At 34.6% G+C, this 17,885-nt stretch overlaps 2 protein-coding genes across 3 annotated transcripts; one reads left to right on the top strand and one right to left on the bottom strand.

Moving 5' to 3' along the window:
- Nucleotides 1-9: 9 nt before the first annotated feature.
- On the bottom strand, nt 10-6,432 carry LOC25485699 (elongator complex protein 1). 2 transcript variants are annotated; one of them, XM_013614976.3, is made up of 4 exons: nt 5,837-6,432; nt 1,720-4,765; nt 708-806; nt 10-587 (listed from the first exon to the last, which is right to left on the bottom strand). In XM_013614976.3, the coding sequence occupies exons 1-4, from the start codon at nt 6,339-6,341 to the stop codon at nt 269-271; spliced, it is 3,969 nt and encodes a 1,322-aa protein (XP_013470430.1). In that variant the 5' UTR covers nt 6,342-6,432; the 3' UTR covers nt 10-268. The 2 variants fall into 2 exon arrangements, with proteins under 2 accessions (XP_013470430.1, XP_013470429.1); XM_013614975.3 differs by having other exon boundaries at nt 5,841-5,979.
- A 2,897-nt stretch (nt 6,433-9,329) lies between these two features.
- On the top strand, nt 9,330-17,276 carry LOC25485698 (methionine--tRNA ligase, chloroplastic/mitochondrial). Its single transcript, XM_013614974.3, has 12 exons — nt 9,330-9,798; nt 9,885-10,028; nt 10,439-10,588; nt 10,837-11,004; nt 11,716-11,840; nt 12,119-12,212; nt 12,673-12,771; nt 15,207-15,387; nt 15,535-15,650; nt 16,151-16,306; nt 16,696-16,824; nt 16,902-17,276. Exons 1-12 carry the CDS (start codon nt 9,532-9,534, stop codon nt 17,073-17,075), a joined length of 1,803 nt encoding a protein of 600 aa, XP_013470428.1. The 5' UTR covers nt 9,330-9,531; the 3' UTR covers nt 17,076-17,276.
- Nucleotides 17,277-17,885: the final 609 nt, after the last annotated feature.

Below are 17,885 nucleotides of genomic sequence, written 5' to 3'. Positions count from 1 at the left end.
AATTGAAAATAATTAAAATAAACTGTAACTTATTATCAAAAAACAAATGGATACAAATAAACCGTCACTAAATTTGTGTTAGCGTAATACTCTCAAAAGCATAGCTGCATGATGAAACAATTGAAAGGTATTTGAGAACCCTAATGTCACGGAATTACAGTGTCATAGTTCTGAATGGATTCAAGCCTCTCAAATGAAGAGGCCAACATCATGCAGGTACATCCCAGATAAAATTCCTAGTAGGAGCTTTATGTTGAATATGTTAAGCTCACTCATTGCTTAAAAAAACTTTGACCCGCCACGACAAAGCCTCTGAATCGTGCATTTCATCCCTTACTTTTGGGGTGTATTGCTCCAAAGTATGTGCATACTCATTTATGGTATCATTTGATATTGTATCCTCAGCCAATCTGACTGCTGCCATCTGAGACAATTGAAAGTTTTCCCCCATTTGCTGTAGTTTCCTTGCAGTTTCACCCTCACCAAACATCATAAGGGAAACCAACAAAGATTTCAGCTCTCGTCTTGCTTCCACTCTCAGAGACATGCCTTTCAAATGATCCACTAACGCAAATTCCTCATCAGCACTGCAAAATAGTAAATAGAAAATGCCATCATTTTAGTCTTTAAATATGTGAAAATGAAAAATGAAGGTGCACGGAGCAGGGAAAGTTGTTACAAAAAAAAAAAATCTCAGGTCAAGATACCTCCCAGGACGGATTTTTCCTCTTTTCCTCTGACGCCGAGCATCTCTTGCCCTGGTAGTTGCAGCTGAAAGAGTAGAAGTAGCAGAACTTTTCCTGGTCCTGTTGATGAAATCAGGAATATAAATGAGGCCTCACGCAACAAAAGTATAACAGAAGAGATAAATAAAACAATCATGTAAAAACAATTACCTTTGTTATTCTTTTTCTAAAATAAACAGAAAAATAAAACGGTTCAATTTATCATCGTATGTAATAATTTTTTCTCTTTAAATCAAACCTAGGTATAATCGAACAGAAGGTTTTGCTATTCACATTGAAAAAAATGAGACATTAGGCCAACTCATTTGTGGACACAATGGCCACCCAGGTCAAATAATATGGATGGTTAGAAAACAAATATTATCTAAACTCGGATGGCCAAGCTCTGCCTGCAAAGGCAGCAGATGCTACTAAAAAAGAGACATAAGTTTCAATGTGACAATGATTTTTCAATCCCAAGGAGGTAGGGAGTGTCAAACTTTACCCACAAATAACTATGTGATTCAAAAGGTTACATTTCTTTTATTTTTGCTATTAGCTTAGTGGCCAACACATACTCAAATAAACAAAAACACACATGGGGATGGGGGAATGTGGTGACCTGGGTTCGAATCCAGGGTTCCACACAAAATGTCCTCACAGCCAAACCACTATGTTGCAACAATGGGGACAATTCAATGGTCACAGTTCTTCATGACAACAATAAATTACTTTATTGTGAATATTAATGTACAGACTACGATTATAAAAACAGAACATCTAACTACTAGTATTTACTATTTAAAACATGAAAGATTATGGAAATACCATTGTGGCTCTCGGTTTTGTTCATTATAATATGTTATAAGGCCGGAGACCATCCTCAGAGTCAAAGAAAAACAGTTCAAAATATATACAAGAGCACGTTAAAGGGGATGTTCTACATCTTCCAAAGTATATAGCAATGTATATGCGATCAAGGAAAATTACGTACCCTGTGGTGTATGCACTCATTCCACTAAAATTACTGCTAGCCTCTGAAGCAGCATCATCTTCAACATCACTACCTTCACGTTTCTCTGATTGGAGCTTTGCCGCGAGAAGTAGCCTTCTTTGCCGAACAGCCAAGTAACGGGCCAAGTACTTCCCCACTTTCTCTAAGCCTTCCTCATATTCATTGGTAAGTGTGCTTGCACATTCAACAGATGCATCCTTCACAACCTTAACTAAGTCCTCTCTTCTATGCATAAAAACAACCCTCAAAGCCTCCTCCCAATCCCTTGCAGAAATTAATAAATTCACACCAGAGTTAACATCTCCACAGTACTCCAGGGCAATTTTGGCAGCTTCGCCGGGCTTACCAAGTGCTTGAAGTTGTTCGCAAAGCTCACCGGCAAGATGCAGTACTTCATCTTTTCCCAGATTAAGGAACCCAGCAACTGTAAGCACCCCACTCCAGTTATTAATAGCACGATAAGACTTCAGAGCTTTATCCAGATTGAAACAGGACAAGTAAATTGTTGCAGCATCTTCAAAGCATTTTTCACCGCTAAGATAATCACCCCATGCCTCAAGGAATGGCATCCTCTTAGCAGGGTCAGTAAAAAGTTGAAGAGACAAGGGAAAAAGTTGAGGGTTTTTCTTCACCAGTGTCATACAATCATCATAATAAGAATCGCCGGCAGAAGCAATATGTCTGAGAGCCTTTTCAAACCTTTTCAGCCTAAGGTCGATATTGTATTGCATTAATGGTGTAGGCATACGCTCCAACTCTTGCAAGAAAGGAAGAAATTCTTTTGGATCTTTTTGGGCATTCAATGCCACAATAGCTGTGAGTTTTAAATCATAAAGACCCAAAGCAGCATCATAGACAGCATCCCCATCGGCCAACCACAACAGATGTTTCAAAGCTTCTTCAGCAGAAGGGTAGGTCATTCTCCTGTGATCATCAGCATGAGACAACTCCTTTTCACGGATAACTTTTATTCTCTTTAAAGCATCTTCAAGTAATGGAGGCTCACTCCGAGCAAGTGTGGTTAATATGCAAAGCTCCCTAGCAGGGCTTTCTGTAAAATGGTCCTCAAGTGCTTTTCTTATGGCCATCAGAATTGAAGAAACCTTGTTGTCTGCGAGGAAATTTTGGAGGCCTCCAGCTAGCGTAACATTAGCAACCTCTGAACAGGGAACAGACACATGATTTTTGTAGAGTGTCTCTATAACATTTTCACTCTTTACAGAACAAACAAACTCAGTTATGTAACCCAGATTGTTGACCTGCCTGACAAATTCAAAAGCTGACTGTGAAAATGCTTGCCAACCACAGTAATCAATAATTACATTGAAATCTATCCTATGTCTCCTAACCATGAGCAATGCATCTCTAAACCGCTTTTGAGCCAAGGCATTAATGATAGAAACCAAAACCAATTTTCTAGGGTATATACATTCTAGGTTTCCCCGGGTAGTTTGAAGTATAGTGGCAGCTTCATCTCCATGTAAAACTCCAACTATTTTAGCACCTCTCTCCCATATATGTATGTAATTTTCATTTTCTTCCCTTTTTCTGCTGTTACTGCGGACAAAATTCCCATACTTCGAGTCTAACTCCCCATTAAATATATCAACAATGTCAACAATAAAAAGCAGATCTTGTTTAGTTGCAAGAATTAGATGTGTCACAACTTGATCTGCCAAATTTGAGTAAAATGAGAAATTGCTGCAGTTGTTGCAAACTACTATCCCCCCGCTAGCATGCAATCTGCCAATCTCATCCAGTCCAAAAAGCACTGGTTTTGACTGGCCAGCACTTCCGACCAGCACTACATCCATCCAAGGGCAGGCTGCAGAAAAACCTTGATATTCTTGTTCCAATGATCCGCCACCAGTGCCGATTTTCGATAAATACTCCTTGATTTTCCCATCAGAAAACTGCATATATGCAGAATATTTACTAGCAGGATTTGGAGCAATGCCAATAACAAGCTCTTCAAGTGTATTTTGCTTTGAAACTGTTGCATTCCAACCTGAACATGTCAGCAATCCTGGAACAATATCCTCGGAACATTCAAGTTCTATTTCCCGCAAATAGAAGCCTCGAAGTGCACCTTCGTTTAGTGAGCTTTGGAATAAGTCATTGCTGTGACTGAAACCATAATGTGAAACAGATAACAGCGTATGTGAATCTAACCATACAAGATGTAATATGGATCCAAGCACCATTTCAGTATGAGAGGCTTCGACACTAAATTCTTTCCCCTCTAGTTCTTCCCAAGTTTCAATTGATGGAAGCTCTACAACACATAAACTACCATCTGAAAGAAATGCAGCTAACTGGTTCTTGGAGTTTTTACAGTATACTGCCATACCCCGTACACGAGAAGAAAATTTTAGGCTAAATAAGTACATAGGAGGCGGCATTAAGGATAAGGAAAGTGGTGACACGTGAATATTGGAGCCATCGATGACTAGTGCAACAGAATTATCCGTAACAGCCGTGTTCCAAACAAAATTGTAAACTGTAACCTGACCACCAAGAGTCCAACAAATCAACTGCAAAGGTTTTTCTTGATTCCACATGAACCTGACTTCGTCTTGCTTCAAGTATCTAATTTCATGCTTCAGGTACCAATGATTGTTGCTAAAATACCATATCTTTAGAGCCTCATAATTTCCACATTCGACAACACCAGCAAGAAGATCAGAACTGCAATTCCACTTCAGAAATCTTACTTTCGCATTAATTCCTTCACCAACACTAAATTTGCTTCTTTCTAATCCATTTCTCTCAAAGAAAACAACGGAGGGGGATTCATTTTCAGCTTTTCTATCATATACAGCGGCAATTTTAGCACCACTTGGCATCCACTCCAAAACTGGTCCTGCAAAAGCTTTTTCCTCCGAAGAAGCAAGTAATGCCCCTGAATCTCGTTCCCAAATCTTAAGTTTCCGTGATAAATTAGAACCACACATACTCATCGTAGCAAAGTATTTTCCATCTCCTCGCCATGATATAGGATGTTGCTCCATAAAGTTTTCTCCATCTGAAAAACAGTAGTACAATCATTATTTTGAACCAGCTCTACATAAAGAGAGAACTCAGACACCAAATTTGCAAATAAGAATACAGCTATAAGGCACAGACATTCACTTGTACTATATACGAGTAGTTAAAAAATCCTAATACAAAAATATATAGATCCAATTTGGATAAACTTCTTACAAACACTTATGTAAAAGAAATATTAAAATAGTCTTACAATTACTATAAGTTCTTTAAACAGAAGCTTCTTCTATAAGTTGAAACTTGCTTCTGCATCTCAATTTTTGTCATGAACTCTAATTAACTTCTATCGGCCACATATAAGCTTATAAAAACTTCCCAGTAACTGAACCACCATAAACTTATGCTCTGTTTGGATTAACTTATTTGAGCTTATCTATTGGCATAAACACGTGTGAGACTATTCAGGAAACAACTAATGACAGGTCCAGAAGTTGTTTTTAACTTATTTCCATAAGCACTCTAGGATAGCTTACGAAAACAGGTTTTACCTTATATGAAAACAGTATGTCTTTGTTATATCTTTTCTTTATAGAAATAGCTTATACATAAGCATTTACATGATAAGTATTTATGCTATAAACGTTTAATTAAGTTGTTTATCCGAAAAGACTTATTTTAATTGAGAGAATTCTATGAGTTATAATTTATAAACCAATCCAAAGTGGGAAGCAACATAATAAGGATAAATTATCATACAAACACAAATTACACTGAGTGTACGTTTGGTTTCACTTTTGGAGGAGCCAAAATTAATTCTAGAGGCATGTGATTGATTTTGACATGGTTATTATTCTCCAGTAAAATTGATTTTGCCTCCAAATTGATTCTAACTTGAAGCTAAAAACTGTGGTCTCTGATTCTAGAATTGATTTTTACACTCAAATTTACTGTTCTAACTCGTATTACATAAATCACCTTCAACTTACATTTAGTCAGAATCAATTCACTCAAAATAACATCTTCACAAACCCAAACATACACTTGAACTTAATTAAACTAAGATTATAAAAATAAAATAAAAAATCAAAGAAAGGTGATTAGTCCTTACTTACGTGATGACCTTCAGCTTCATCATCATCAAGGAGTGAAATTTCATACAACAAATCCCAATCATGAGTCATAACCAAAACCTGACCAAAACCAGTAACTACAGCAATAACTTCACCATCAGGACTAAGCGAAATGCAATTAACACCACCATCAACATTCCCAACAACTTGAGTCACATTCGCATCAACATCAAATAGCAACAAAAGCCCGTTCGAAGTTCCAAGTAGAAGCGCTTCTTTCTCCATAAGATAATCAAAAGAAGTAACGGTATCATCAGGTTCAAGATCAACGATGGCATGATTAGTGGATAAGGATGAATTGTTGTTACTCCAAGCTTGTTTTTGGTGGAAGGAAGAGAGATGAGAAGTGTAGATGAAATTGTGGGAAGAGAGGAAGAAGAGACGGTTGCGTTCGATGTCTAAGGCGGAGAATCGAAAAGTTTCGTCGTCGGAGTTTAATCGGAGAAGTAAAGGAACTTCACGGAAGAGTTTTAGGTTTTTCATTTTCAAAACCCTTTTCGCCGCCGGTCAGAAACGATGATAGCAGTAGGGTTTATAATTTTAACACTCGTGCGTGAGAGACAATAAATTGGATGTTAGATATTCGAATTTCAGTCTTTACCTATAACATATCAAATGAGTTAAATTCACTTTTTTTATTACTCGATCAATTTATTTTTTTGTTATTCAATTTGAAAGTAAACATTGAATATTCATTAAAGTAAACATGAACGTTTGCTCATACTTGCTTCAAATTAAGTAGAAATATGCATTAAAGTAAGGGAAATGTTAACCAAGTTAACGAATTATAAAAGGAAATGTTTTTCGGAAATTGTGTATTTTACTTTTTGAAACTTGAAAAAGTGATGGTTTTAATGCTGATTATGTTTTTTCTTTCATTTTTAGCTGCTTAACTAGTGTCATGGGGATACTAGTTAACATGACCCTTAACGTAAAAGATAAACATCAAACCAAGTTCACATAAAGCATTAAATCAAATAAATATTAATGGAGTTTCTTTGAACACAGTCGAACAAAACATAAACTCGAACGTAAAAGCATTAAAGCTTATAAAAACCCAACAGTAGAGCAAAAACAACCGAAAAATTAAATAACTTAAAACTAAATAAAACGCTAAAAAAAAAGGTTAAGATTTGAGACTCTTAAGTTGAAAGAGATATGAATATATTCACTTTGACGTTCTTTAGACTTCAAACTCTGAAGTTTTTAGGACTTTTTGGATGAAGTGGAAGTTGAGGGCTTTTTGGTTTTTGATTTTTTGGTAGTAGAGGGCTTTCTAGGTTTTGATGAATCATATTTGATGGTGGTGAGTGGAGTGATATTCAGATCTACTTTTGGTTCTATGGTAGGTTGCGATGCTTCGTTTCAATGGTGGTTAGTGGAACGATATTTATAGTTACTTTTGGTTCAACAATAGGTTGTGATGGTTATTTGATGGTGGTTCGTGGAGTGATATTTAGATATTCTTTTGGTTCAAAAGAAGGCTCGTGTTGATGTTTCTTGTTGAGACACGAATTTCGTAGCAATATGGTCCAAAATTTTATGCATGGCATCGACTTGGCTTGAGTGCAAAACAACATTCTCTTCTACCACCTCACTTTTCAATATGTTAATTTTGTGGTTACAAACTTGAATTTCGGCAATGAAGTCTTTGAGTTGTTCTCTTCAATGTTAATAAAACATGGATGCCAAGTTGGATATTTGAAATCAAGGATAACTTTATGCACTTTGATAGTCGCAGTTTTAACCATGTCTTTCTTATTTTTAAAATAGTCGTTAACATCAAATATCTTCTCAATCCTTTGATGTTCATAGCCCAAAATCGTATATTATCTTTATATTCAGTATATATATACACAATTTTAGGTATTTTTTTATCATTATTTTATCCTTCATTTAAACTATTATTACTATAATTTTATCCCTCTTCATTTACTATTTAAATTATTAATTACAAAAAATGTTAAATCCTTTTAAAATAGAAACAATACCACATCAATAATGATTTAAATTATTAACTAAAAAAAAATATATTAATCAACATAGCTCTACGCTCGCACAAATGTTACATGAGAAATAATCAACACTCAAGGGACAAAAACCACTCCTAGCTTGATACAAAATATCTGACCTGGAAGCATGTTAAAACAACGAGTGATATTGGTCCATTAATGGTTAAAACAATAAGTGAATATCGTTTTGTTTTTGTAAAAAAAATAAAAAAATCAATCTTCGTAATTGTTTACTTATTATCATATCATTTCATATAATAAAAAAATTATTATTAGGACTATTTTAAATTTTTAACACCAGAGATTAACATAGTCGATGACTATTTTGTAATGGGTTATTTATGTTTAAGGTCCCTACAAATAAGCGAGCTTCTAACATTGCTCCCTATTAAAATTTTATTAAATTTTTCACCCCAACATTTTTTTCCTTTTGTAAGTTTGGTCCTTGCCGTCAAACTGTGCTGATTAGGCTAACAGAATGTTGACCCAGACATGCCGCATGGACATTTCAAGTGACATGGTTGCCATGTGGTAAATGACATCATATGTTTTTGGTCCCTATAAAATTGGGACCTTTTAAGTTTATTCCTTACTTAATTTCAATAGTGTTTTTAGTCCATATAAAAAAATTATGCACTCAATTTTAGTCCATACTAAATCTAAATTTGTTTAATTATGCTTAAATTTTTAAGATTTTAAACAATTTTTTCCACAAAATTTTCCCATAATTTTTGTCAAAGGCTATCACTCTCCTTCATTTCTTTTTATTCTTCCAAATCAATAAAATATTTCACCCTACAAATATTTCCAATCATTCCCTGAATTTGCCGGAAAAAACCAGATTTGTGTTACTGTTTCTCTTTGTTCCTACTTCGCTCTCTTCAATCTTCTTCGCTCCCACTCTTTGTTTCCTCCGAACCTTGAAAATCGACTAGTTCCGCTTCTCTCTCGAAAAGGTTGTTGCTGGATATTTCAACGGTGAAGATTGTTGAGTTTTTGTGCGTTGAAGTTGATGTGTGATTAAGTTGTTGAAATTGTTGTCTTAGATGAATTTGCAAGCAAAGGTTAGAAGAGCGTTGCCGGCGTGAACGAAGTGGTGAAAAGAGTATGAGGAGAGAGTTTGGATTTTTCACCACCTCGTTCACGCCGGCGATGCTCTCCTAAAAACTCTTAAATTTTTCAATGATTTTTTTGATACAAATTTAGAACATTGCAAAAGGTTCATTTACTAAAATTTAGAAATATTTAGCATGAAATAAATTAAATATGAATTTTTTTAAAAGAAAAAAGTTCAAAATAAAAGTAACAAAAATCTCGATGTAAAAATAAAATTGAGATAATTTTTTGGAGATGAACTTTTCGTAATGTTCTTTAACACATGCGCAAAAAATTGTTCAAAATCTCTGCCACCCCTCCCACGACGCTCATCGTATTCTCTCCGTCTTCTCCAATCTCCATCTCTCCATTCGTCCGTCACAGTTGTTTCACATAATCCTTTTGAATGTTTCACTTCACTCAGATGAAAATCACTAATATTTTTTAATAAAAAAACCAAAAGGCATCTGAATCCGTTGGATGCATCTAAGGGCAGAAAACCCCCCCTGAGTGCTTACTAATGTTATCTGCGGGAAACAAACGGTTTGAGGAGGCAGCATAAAAAAATGGCAGTGAGAATGAACTGTTCCTTACAGAACACACTCTCCATTCTTTCACTCCGTTCCAATTCCAGTGTTTCACACTTCAAATCCAGCAAACCCTATTTTCATTTCCCTTCTTCTCGAAGAGCAGCTTTTTTCTGCAAATGCGCCACTTCCTCAAATGATGACCAACCCTATGTCATCACAACCCCTCTTTACTACGTTAACGCCCCTCCTCATATGGGTAGCGCCTATTCCACTATCGCTGCCGACGCCATTGCTCGCTTTCAGGTACCTATTATCTAACTTCCGTGTGTTAATTTGGCTTCTTCAACAAAAAATATATATTATCTAACTTTGGAATTTTAATTTGACAGCGGCTATTGGGAAAGAAAGTTATATTCATTACTGGCACCGACGAACATGGTGAGAAAATTGCAACTGCTGCCTTGGCTCAAGGTTCCACCCCTACGGACCATTGCAATCTCATTTCACAAGCTTACAAGACGCTTTGGAATGATGTAATTCCACTTTCATCCTTAATAAATCATCATTATAGTTGTTGATATTGCAAGGCTCATCAATTTACTTAGTCCCTTAACGCGAACAATGTCCTGTCAATTTAGTCATTTTTCATATTCAACATCACAAGTTTAGAGGTTCTATGCTTGTTTTGATGCAGCAAGAGACCGACTACTCAAGTAAAACATTAGGTCTTTCAGTGTTTTTGAACTTTTGATACATTTTTAGTTAAGATAGTTTTTAATTGATTGACGGTCTTTGATTTATGGGACTACTTTGCTATTTCGTAAAATTGAGCAACAAATTGCTCGGCCCTAAAATTTTGAGGACCAAAATTTTCATTAACCCTTTTGTTCAAGTTAAATATTCTTGTTGATGTGTTTTATTTTTATGAATTTTGTAATTGCAGCTAGATATTTCGTATGATAAGTTCATTAGAACAACAGATAGCAAGCATGAAGCAGTTGTGAAGGAATTTTATTCGAGAGTGCTTGCCAATGGTGACATTTACCGAGCTGATTATGAGGGAATTTATTGTGTCAGCTGTGAGGAATATAAGGTGATAGTTTTAACTTGAGGTTCTAACTCATAGACTGGCAATTTTTTCTTTTTAATTTATACAAGATCTTTACTTAGAAGAGAATGATTTTTTGCCTCTAGAACTTCAAATAGTTCTATTTACCTTCCTTTAATTGGAAGATAGATAAATGCCTCTGAATTTGATGATGGGAAATTTTGATTGAGATTGTTGTCTTTTTTCTTTTAAGTTTCTCATCTTAGTTTCATATGTATTGCTATTTGGTGCAGGATGAGAAGGAACTGCTTGAAAATAATTGTTGTCCGATCCACCTTAAGCCTTGTGTTTCAAGGAAAGAGGACAATTATTTTTTCGCACTGTCAAAATATCAGAAGTCATTGGAGGAAATTTTGAATAAAAATCCAAATTTTGTGCAGCCATCTTTCCGTTTACACGAGGTAAAGGAATATGGAGTTCGATTTTCTCTTATCTATATCGTATAAAAATTTCCTCATCTGTTACATTTCTCACATACTGCAATTCAAGCGGGCTACATTGAAATTTACTTTCAGAACTCATTTAACTCATTCACTAGAGACTGTTCAGAATGGAAACTTATATGATTCAAATTGATAGAGTAGGCTAGTCATGATGTCATTAAACTATTTTATATGCTTTTCAAGTCTTGGAATTCGAGTTCATGACTAATCCAACCAGTTAGCACTTCTTAAGGCCGTATAACTATATAGTTTTCATTAAAATGATGTTCTGGTCATACATCTCGGTATAGAAGATTGTAAAAACTAATAGCATCCAAAATTGATTAACTCTCACTTTTTATGTCTTCCCTTGTCGGTAGGTTTGTTTTATTACTCTTATTGAGCTTGAAATCTAATTCAATCATTTGGTATGTTAAACCAATCTGAATTTGACCACTTAATGTAAGAAAAAAAATACAAAAACAATCTGAATTTGATTTGGCTTGTTTTAAAAACATCCCTACCCATGCATGCTTCCCCAAAAATAGTGGAATAATGCTTAATAGCAGTTTCACCTGTGAGATAGGTATTTCACGAACTGCATATCATCTCTTTCAGGAGAACTTCAAATGGGTTTTCTTTAATAATTTATTTTGCTTTAAAAATGATTTCTTCTATATAAATTTCTAGGTTCAAACCTGGATCAATAGTGGCCTGAGGGACTTTTCCATTTCCCGAGCATCCGTTGATTGGGGCATACCTGTTCCGAGTGACAAGACTCAGACTATATATGTATGGTTTGATGCTTTACTAGGGTAAGAGCTTTTATTTTTTAATAATTTGTGCATCTCTAACTTTCCCTGGCTCTATTCTATTAGCTTTCAGTTTCTGTTTAACATTGTCGGTGCTTAACGGAAATAAGTTTGTTGAAATACATTTAAGTTCAATTATGCACAATTATTTGTATGGAAAAGTGATAAAGAAAAATTCAGACTTCTGCTATATTGTATAATATCTTTCATTCATTGAATTCTCAATTACCTTACTAAACTCTTGTTGAACACTTTACTTTCCTTTCTTTTTGTATGTGCAGCTACATATCAGCACTAGCTGATAACCAGGAGCAACCTGATTTACTAAACACCGTTTCTTCAGGTTGGCCAGCTACACTGCACTTGATTGGTAAGGTATGTCTCCTCTTTTCTTTCATATTTTTTTAAATGTCCGTCTCACTCTCTGTGCAAGTGTCTATTTTTAACATACATTTTTTTCATTTTCCTTTTATTTTAAGTGAGAAATATACAATTGTTGTACTCTTAACTTGTTAAGGTAGAAGGATGTCGTAATTCCTTTTTATTTTCTATGGTTTGGCTACCATTTTTATCCACTTGTCATAATTCTCTCTTTTAGTCAACCCCAAATACTAGGAAAAGGCTATCATGCTTGTTCAGTCAAAATCTCGTTCTACTCGGTATTCTCCATCTTGAGTACTTACAAATCAAATCCATCTGTATTTTTGTGATGGTTTTGTTCATCCCTTTATAGTTATTAATCATTGGTTTTCTTTTATGATTACTATTAAAAGAGAAGAAAGAATAGCAAAGCATTCAAGTTCATTATTTCATTAATGGTTTTGTTACTCTGTAGGATATTCTACGTTTCCATGCTGTTTATTGGCCAGCTATGCTAATGTCTGCTGGGCTAAGCCTTCCCAAAATGGTATATGGCCATGGATTCTTGACAAAGGTATTAGTACTCTGGCCTATTTATTATCTTATGTTTCTTCTTGAGGTAACTTGGTAGCAAATAGTAACTTCGTTAAATTCCGTCTCTTATTTAGAAGAAATGCTGAGTAGGCCTGTTCATGGTTCAGTCATGGGGAAAAAACTGAACTGAACCGTATTGAACTAAAAATATGGTTCATATGAACTGAACCAAACCGCTGCAATTGTGCTATGAACTGTTGGTGAATGTCAAAACCAAACCAAAACCATTGTGAACTGTACACCAAACCGAACTGCTCAATTACCACTTCAGTTTTCAATCATGCAGGAAACAAATGAGAGTGTAGTAGAAACTGAGAACAGAGTCAAAGAAAGTGTTATGAGTACTTACAAAAAAATAAAACGAGAATGCTGCTCAGTTGCCATTCCAATCTCTGCCATGTCAGTAAAGTACATTTCATTGCATTTATTGAATATGGATCTATAATAATATATTAATATTATTAATATATTTGAAATTTCTAAATAAAATCACTTAATAGTAGTATCTTAAAAAAATAATTATCGGAAATATACAAAATCAAATTCGACGACTCCTGAACTTTGAAGGAAACTGGGTAGCGATTGTGTCAAAATAGAAAACAGGACAATGAGATGAGAAATATATACATGTTTAGATTCTTAATTAATATCTGTATTTTTTAGAAGCTTTTTAAAAAAAAATAGTTACAGAGCTTCACTGCTTCTTTGTTGCATTAGCCACTTGGACTGACATGCTTTCAGGCTATTGGCACCTAGCAATGAGCACACGGTTGAGAAATATATAGCAGAATGAACAAACAAATACTTGTATTATTAAGCATTGGTCATCTACTCACCATATTTCAAACTCTTCTCCTGAACTGGGTTCTAAAGTGAACTGAACTGAACTTTAAGAAGTTGGTGGTTAGTGAACTTGTTTAACTGAACAGTTCAACAAACTGAACTGGGTCAACATTTCGGCTCTTTTGCAGTTTGGATCAGTGCAGTTCATGGTTTGGTTTGGTTTTTTAATGAACCATGAACATGCCTAATAATGCTGAGTGTCAATTCTGAGCAAAGCTAGGGACATAAATTATGCCTTTCTCCTCTTTTTTGATAGCTAGGCCATTTTTTTATCATTCTTACGCTTGATAATGATATTAATAAATTATTATTATTTATTGAAGTAAATAGTTCAATAACATTGAGGTGATGGATGATTGAAAAAACTCAACTTTAAGGATAGTGATAATTATATTGTTTTGTTAAACCTCTGTTGTCAATAGCGGCCGAACGCGGCGCGGAGCGGCCAAAAACAACACAGCGCGACACAGTGCTCCAACGCGGAGCGTTTGGAGAAAGCGGATGAAGCGGGTGCAATTGCGGGCAAAAGCGGGCGCGATGCGGGTCAAAGCGGGCGCTTTTGACAACCCTGTGTAAAATACTAGATTTTCCTTCATTTAAAACCGTTTTAAGGGTCATTTTTGTAATTTTCAAAACCCTAACTATTACTCTTCTCCACCAGAACCAAATACACAGCCACAAACTCAACTTCTTCATCGTACCAACAAAAAAAATCCATCTCCTCGTCTCATCATCTCAGAACCCATCTTTGTTCTCCTCTCTTCATCTCTTGATTTCAGAATTTGTTAATTTGTCAATTTGTTAGTTGTTAGTTGTTAATTTGTCAATTTGTTAATTGGGAGGATGAATTTGTTAATTGTTAATGTTTTGCAGTTTTGTTACTTTAAGCTTTAGAGGCTTAAAGTGTCGGTTTCCTTGAACTTTATTAGTATTTTTTGCAAATATGTTTTATGTTTTGCTCAAGACTTGTGACTTTTATTTCAAATTAGGAATACTTCATGAATCTTGAGTAATGTTTAAGGTATTTTAGTAATTTTTTTAACAGTATAGTATTTTAATATTAAATATATTAGTGTCCGCGTCACCGAAATAGCCCCGCTACGCGCCCGCACCCCGCGCCGCGCCGCATTTCCGCTTTGACAACAGAGTGTTAAACTACCTTAATGCTTTATATATATTTTTTACCGTAATGCTTCAAATGTAATCCTTAGAAAATAAGATCTCAATAACTATACACCAACAATGTTAGAAAGTTTTATACAAGTGTTCAATCATATTTCACCACCTTCTACATCATGACATGACTTCTTAAAATCTGCTTAAAAGGTGGTTAGGGTGGTGGTATATGATTGGACGTCCTTGTAAACTTGTTAAGATTATCGGTGTATAGTTATTAAACTCAGAAAACAATTATATTTATACTCAACATCAACAACAGTAAAAGTAATTTGATAGTTGGTATGAAGACCATAAACTAAACTTGGCCTTCTGTGACTAAGCAAAGTTTTATAAATCTGTTTCTTATTTAAATTTTATCTCATGCAGCAATGCTTTTTATTTTGAAAATGTTAGGATGGTATGAAGATGGGCAAGTCACTAGGAAATACGCTTGAACCAAACGATTTGGTTAGTAAGTTTGGGACAGATGCAGTTAGATACTTCTTCCTCAGAGAGGTGGAATTTGGCAATGATGGGGACTATTCAGAGGAACGCTTCATCAATATTGTAAATGCACATCTTGCCAATACAATTGGTACGTTGAGCCTTGCTTTCATTGCTTGTAAAATTCGTTAACAGCACCTTGCTTCCATTACTTGTAACATTCGTTAACAGCATATTGCTTTTAGTTTTGAATTTTTACTATGATTCTAATGCAAAACCTCTTTCACTATTTTGGCAGGAAATCTTCTTAATAGGACTCTAGGACTTCTGAAAAAGAACTGCCAATCAACACTGCCAGTGGACTCCACGATGGCTGCAGAAGGAAATGCATTCAAGGACAATGTAGCAAGGCTGGTAAAGTCTCTAGGAAACTCTAATATTTCTGTAATATCTATACTAAATTTTAAAGCATGCCTTTTGCAGCAGTTTGAGGTTATGCAAACTGTTTCTTCTATTTTGTCCTGTGTTTAATTCACCTGCCGCCGGATAAGACAATCTAAACTCAGATGAAAAGAAGAAAAATACGGTATTCAACTTAGATAGATCGTTTTAGGCTTAGTTACAATTCTATCTGTGAGAGCCCCTGCCCAGAAAATTGTGTTCATGTTACTCTTTCATTATTATATTCCTAACAAAAATGAAATAGTTGTTTGTTTCGTGTTATAACATGCAACATTAAATTAGTAGAAATGTTGTTTTATATTATATTTTGCAATAGAACTGAACAAACTGTCCCTTGGATTGTGTTTCTATTATTGCTAACTTCATATATTTTAAATACATCTTTCAACCATTGTTGATAAGTTGTGGGAGCTGCCTGTAACACAAAGGTTGATCAATATTTACTTTTGTAGGTTGATAAAGCTCTTATGCACTATGAAAATCTCTCCCTGACATCAGCTTGTGAGGCTGTTATGGAGATTGGTAATGCTGGTAATTCCTATATGGACGAGCGTGCCCCTTGGTCTCTCTTTAAGCAAGGAGATACTGCTTCTGAAGCAGCTGCCAAGGTATTCTCCTTGAACATATATTACATAAACTTCATATAATAAAATGTTGGTATAAAACTTAATATCGTTAAACAAAAAAGTAACATAATAAGATTAATCAAGGTATTTTATTTGCCAATAATATTTGTACCATCATAAAAGATAGATTCTACGGTTTGTTTCCACTAAATCTTTACTTGATATTTGATCAAATTAAATCCAAATACTGAACACCTTTTTCTTTTCTCACATTAATCAATTTGCTTTTCATATATTGTCATCAGCAATTGAACTTTGTTTTTCGTCCTTAACCAAGTATTATAAGCATATTGCATACGTCTCTTCTTTTCATTTGGTTTGAAGATAAGCAAATGCCTAAGAAAGAATTTTCACATATGATGTTGGAGCAGGACCTTGTAATTATATTAGAGACAGTGAGAATTATTGCCATTGCACTATCTCCTGTTACTCCGAGCTTGAGTTGGAGAATATATGCACAACTTGGCTATTCCAGGGACCAGTTTGATGCAGCAACCTGGGTATCTCTCTCTATCTTGCACACACACATACACAAATTCTGTTTTAGTGTTTGATTTAAGTTGTTTTGCATTGTTAGAGAGATACCAAGTGGGGTGGACTTGAGGGTGGCCAGGTCATGGCTCAAGCTCAACCGATCTTTGCTAGGATTGAAAATCAAGCTGAAGTGGAAGACAAAGGGGTTGCAGTCGGTAAGAAGACTCTGAAAAGTAAAGGGAAGTCGAAACAAGCTCAAGAAGTTGTTGGAGCTTAGATGCATTGCCCTATTCTGATTTTTTTTTTTTTGTTTTCACCAACTTCTTGAATGTAAAACTAATTCTTTTGCTAATATGTGTAACACAAATATTTATATATAGGAACATAGTACATGCATGTGAAAGAATATTTACGTGCATTATGCATGTGCATGTATGGAAATTTTGAATAGAAATTTCGATTTTTTTCTTTTTGGGAATTCGTGGTTTTAATTGAAGTGAGATGTCAATATGTCATTAACTTCGAATGCCAAGAAAAATACTAGACTACCAAATGACATAGAATTATTGAAATGACACTAGACTACCAAAGTACTAGTGTTGACTACCAAATGACATAGAATTGTTGAAATTCAAAAGTCACTCAATTAAATCAATAGGCAATGTAAAAAAATTTAGCCAGTGTTTAGCAAATTAAAGAATCACGGTGTCACAACATAGTCGACACATTCTGATTTCTAGCTTCTGGAAATTTATGTTGAATATACTACCTGTCTCTAATTATATACTACCTTTATAGTAGTATTAAATTTGTTTGTAATTATTATTGTTTTTATAATTTTATCTTAGCGAGAGGTTATGTTTTCAACATAATAATATATATTGTTGATTGAAGAAAAAAAAAGTAAAATAAATAAGGGTATACTGGTAAAGAAATAATAACATAGTATATATTGTTGATTTAAAAAAAGATGTAAAATAAATAGAGGTATGCTGGTAAAAATAATAATTAATGTAGTTGAAAATGCCAAAGAAGTCTTATAAAAATGGACAAAAAAATAAATAAATCTTAAAATAGTCTTATACTC

Source organism: Medicago truncatula, chromosome 1 (assembly GCF_003473485.1).
Source record: "Medicago truncatula cultivar Jemalong A17 chromosome 1, MtrunA17r5.0-ANR, whole genome shotgun sequence".
Classification (NCBI taxonomy): Eukaryota; Viridiplantae; Streptophyta; class Magnoliopsida; order Fabales; family Fabaceae; genus Medicago; species Medicago truncatula.
Note: the sequence above shows the minus strand (reverse complement) of the source record. Positions and strands in the feature narration are given on the sequence as shown.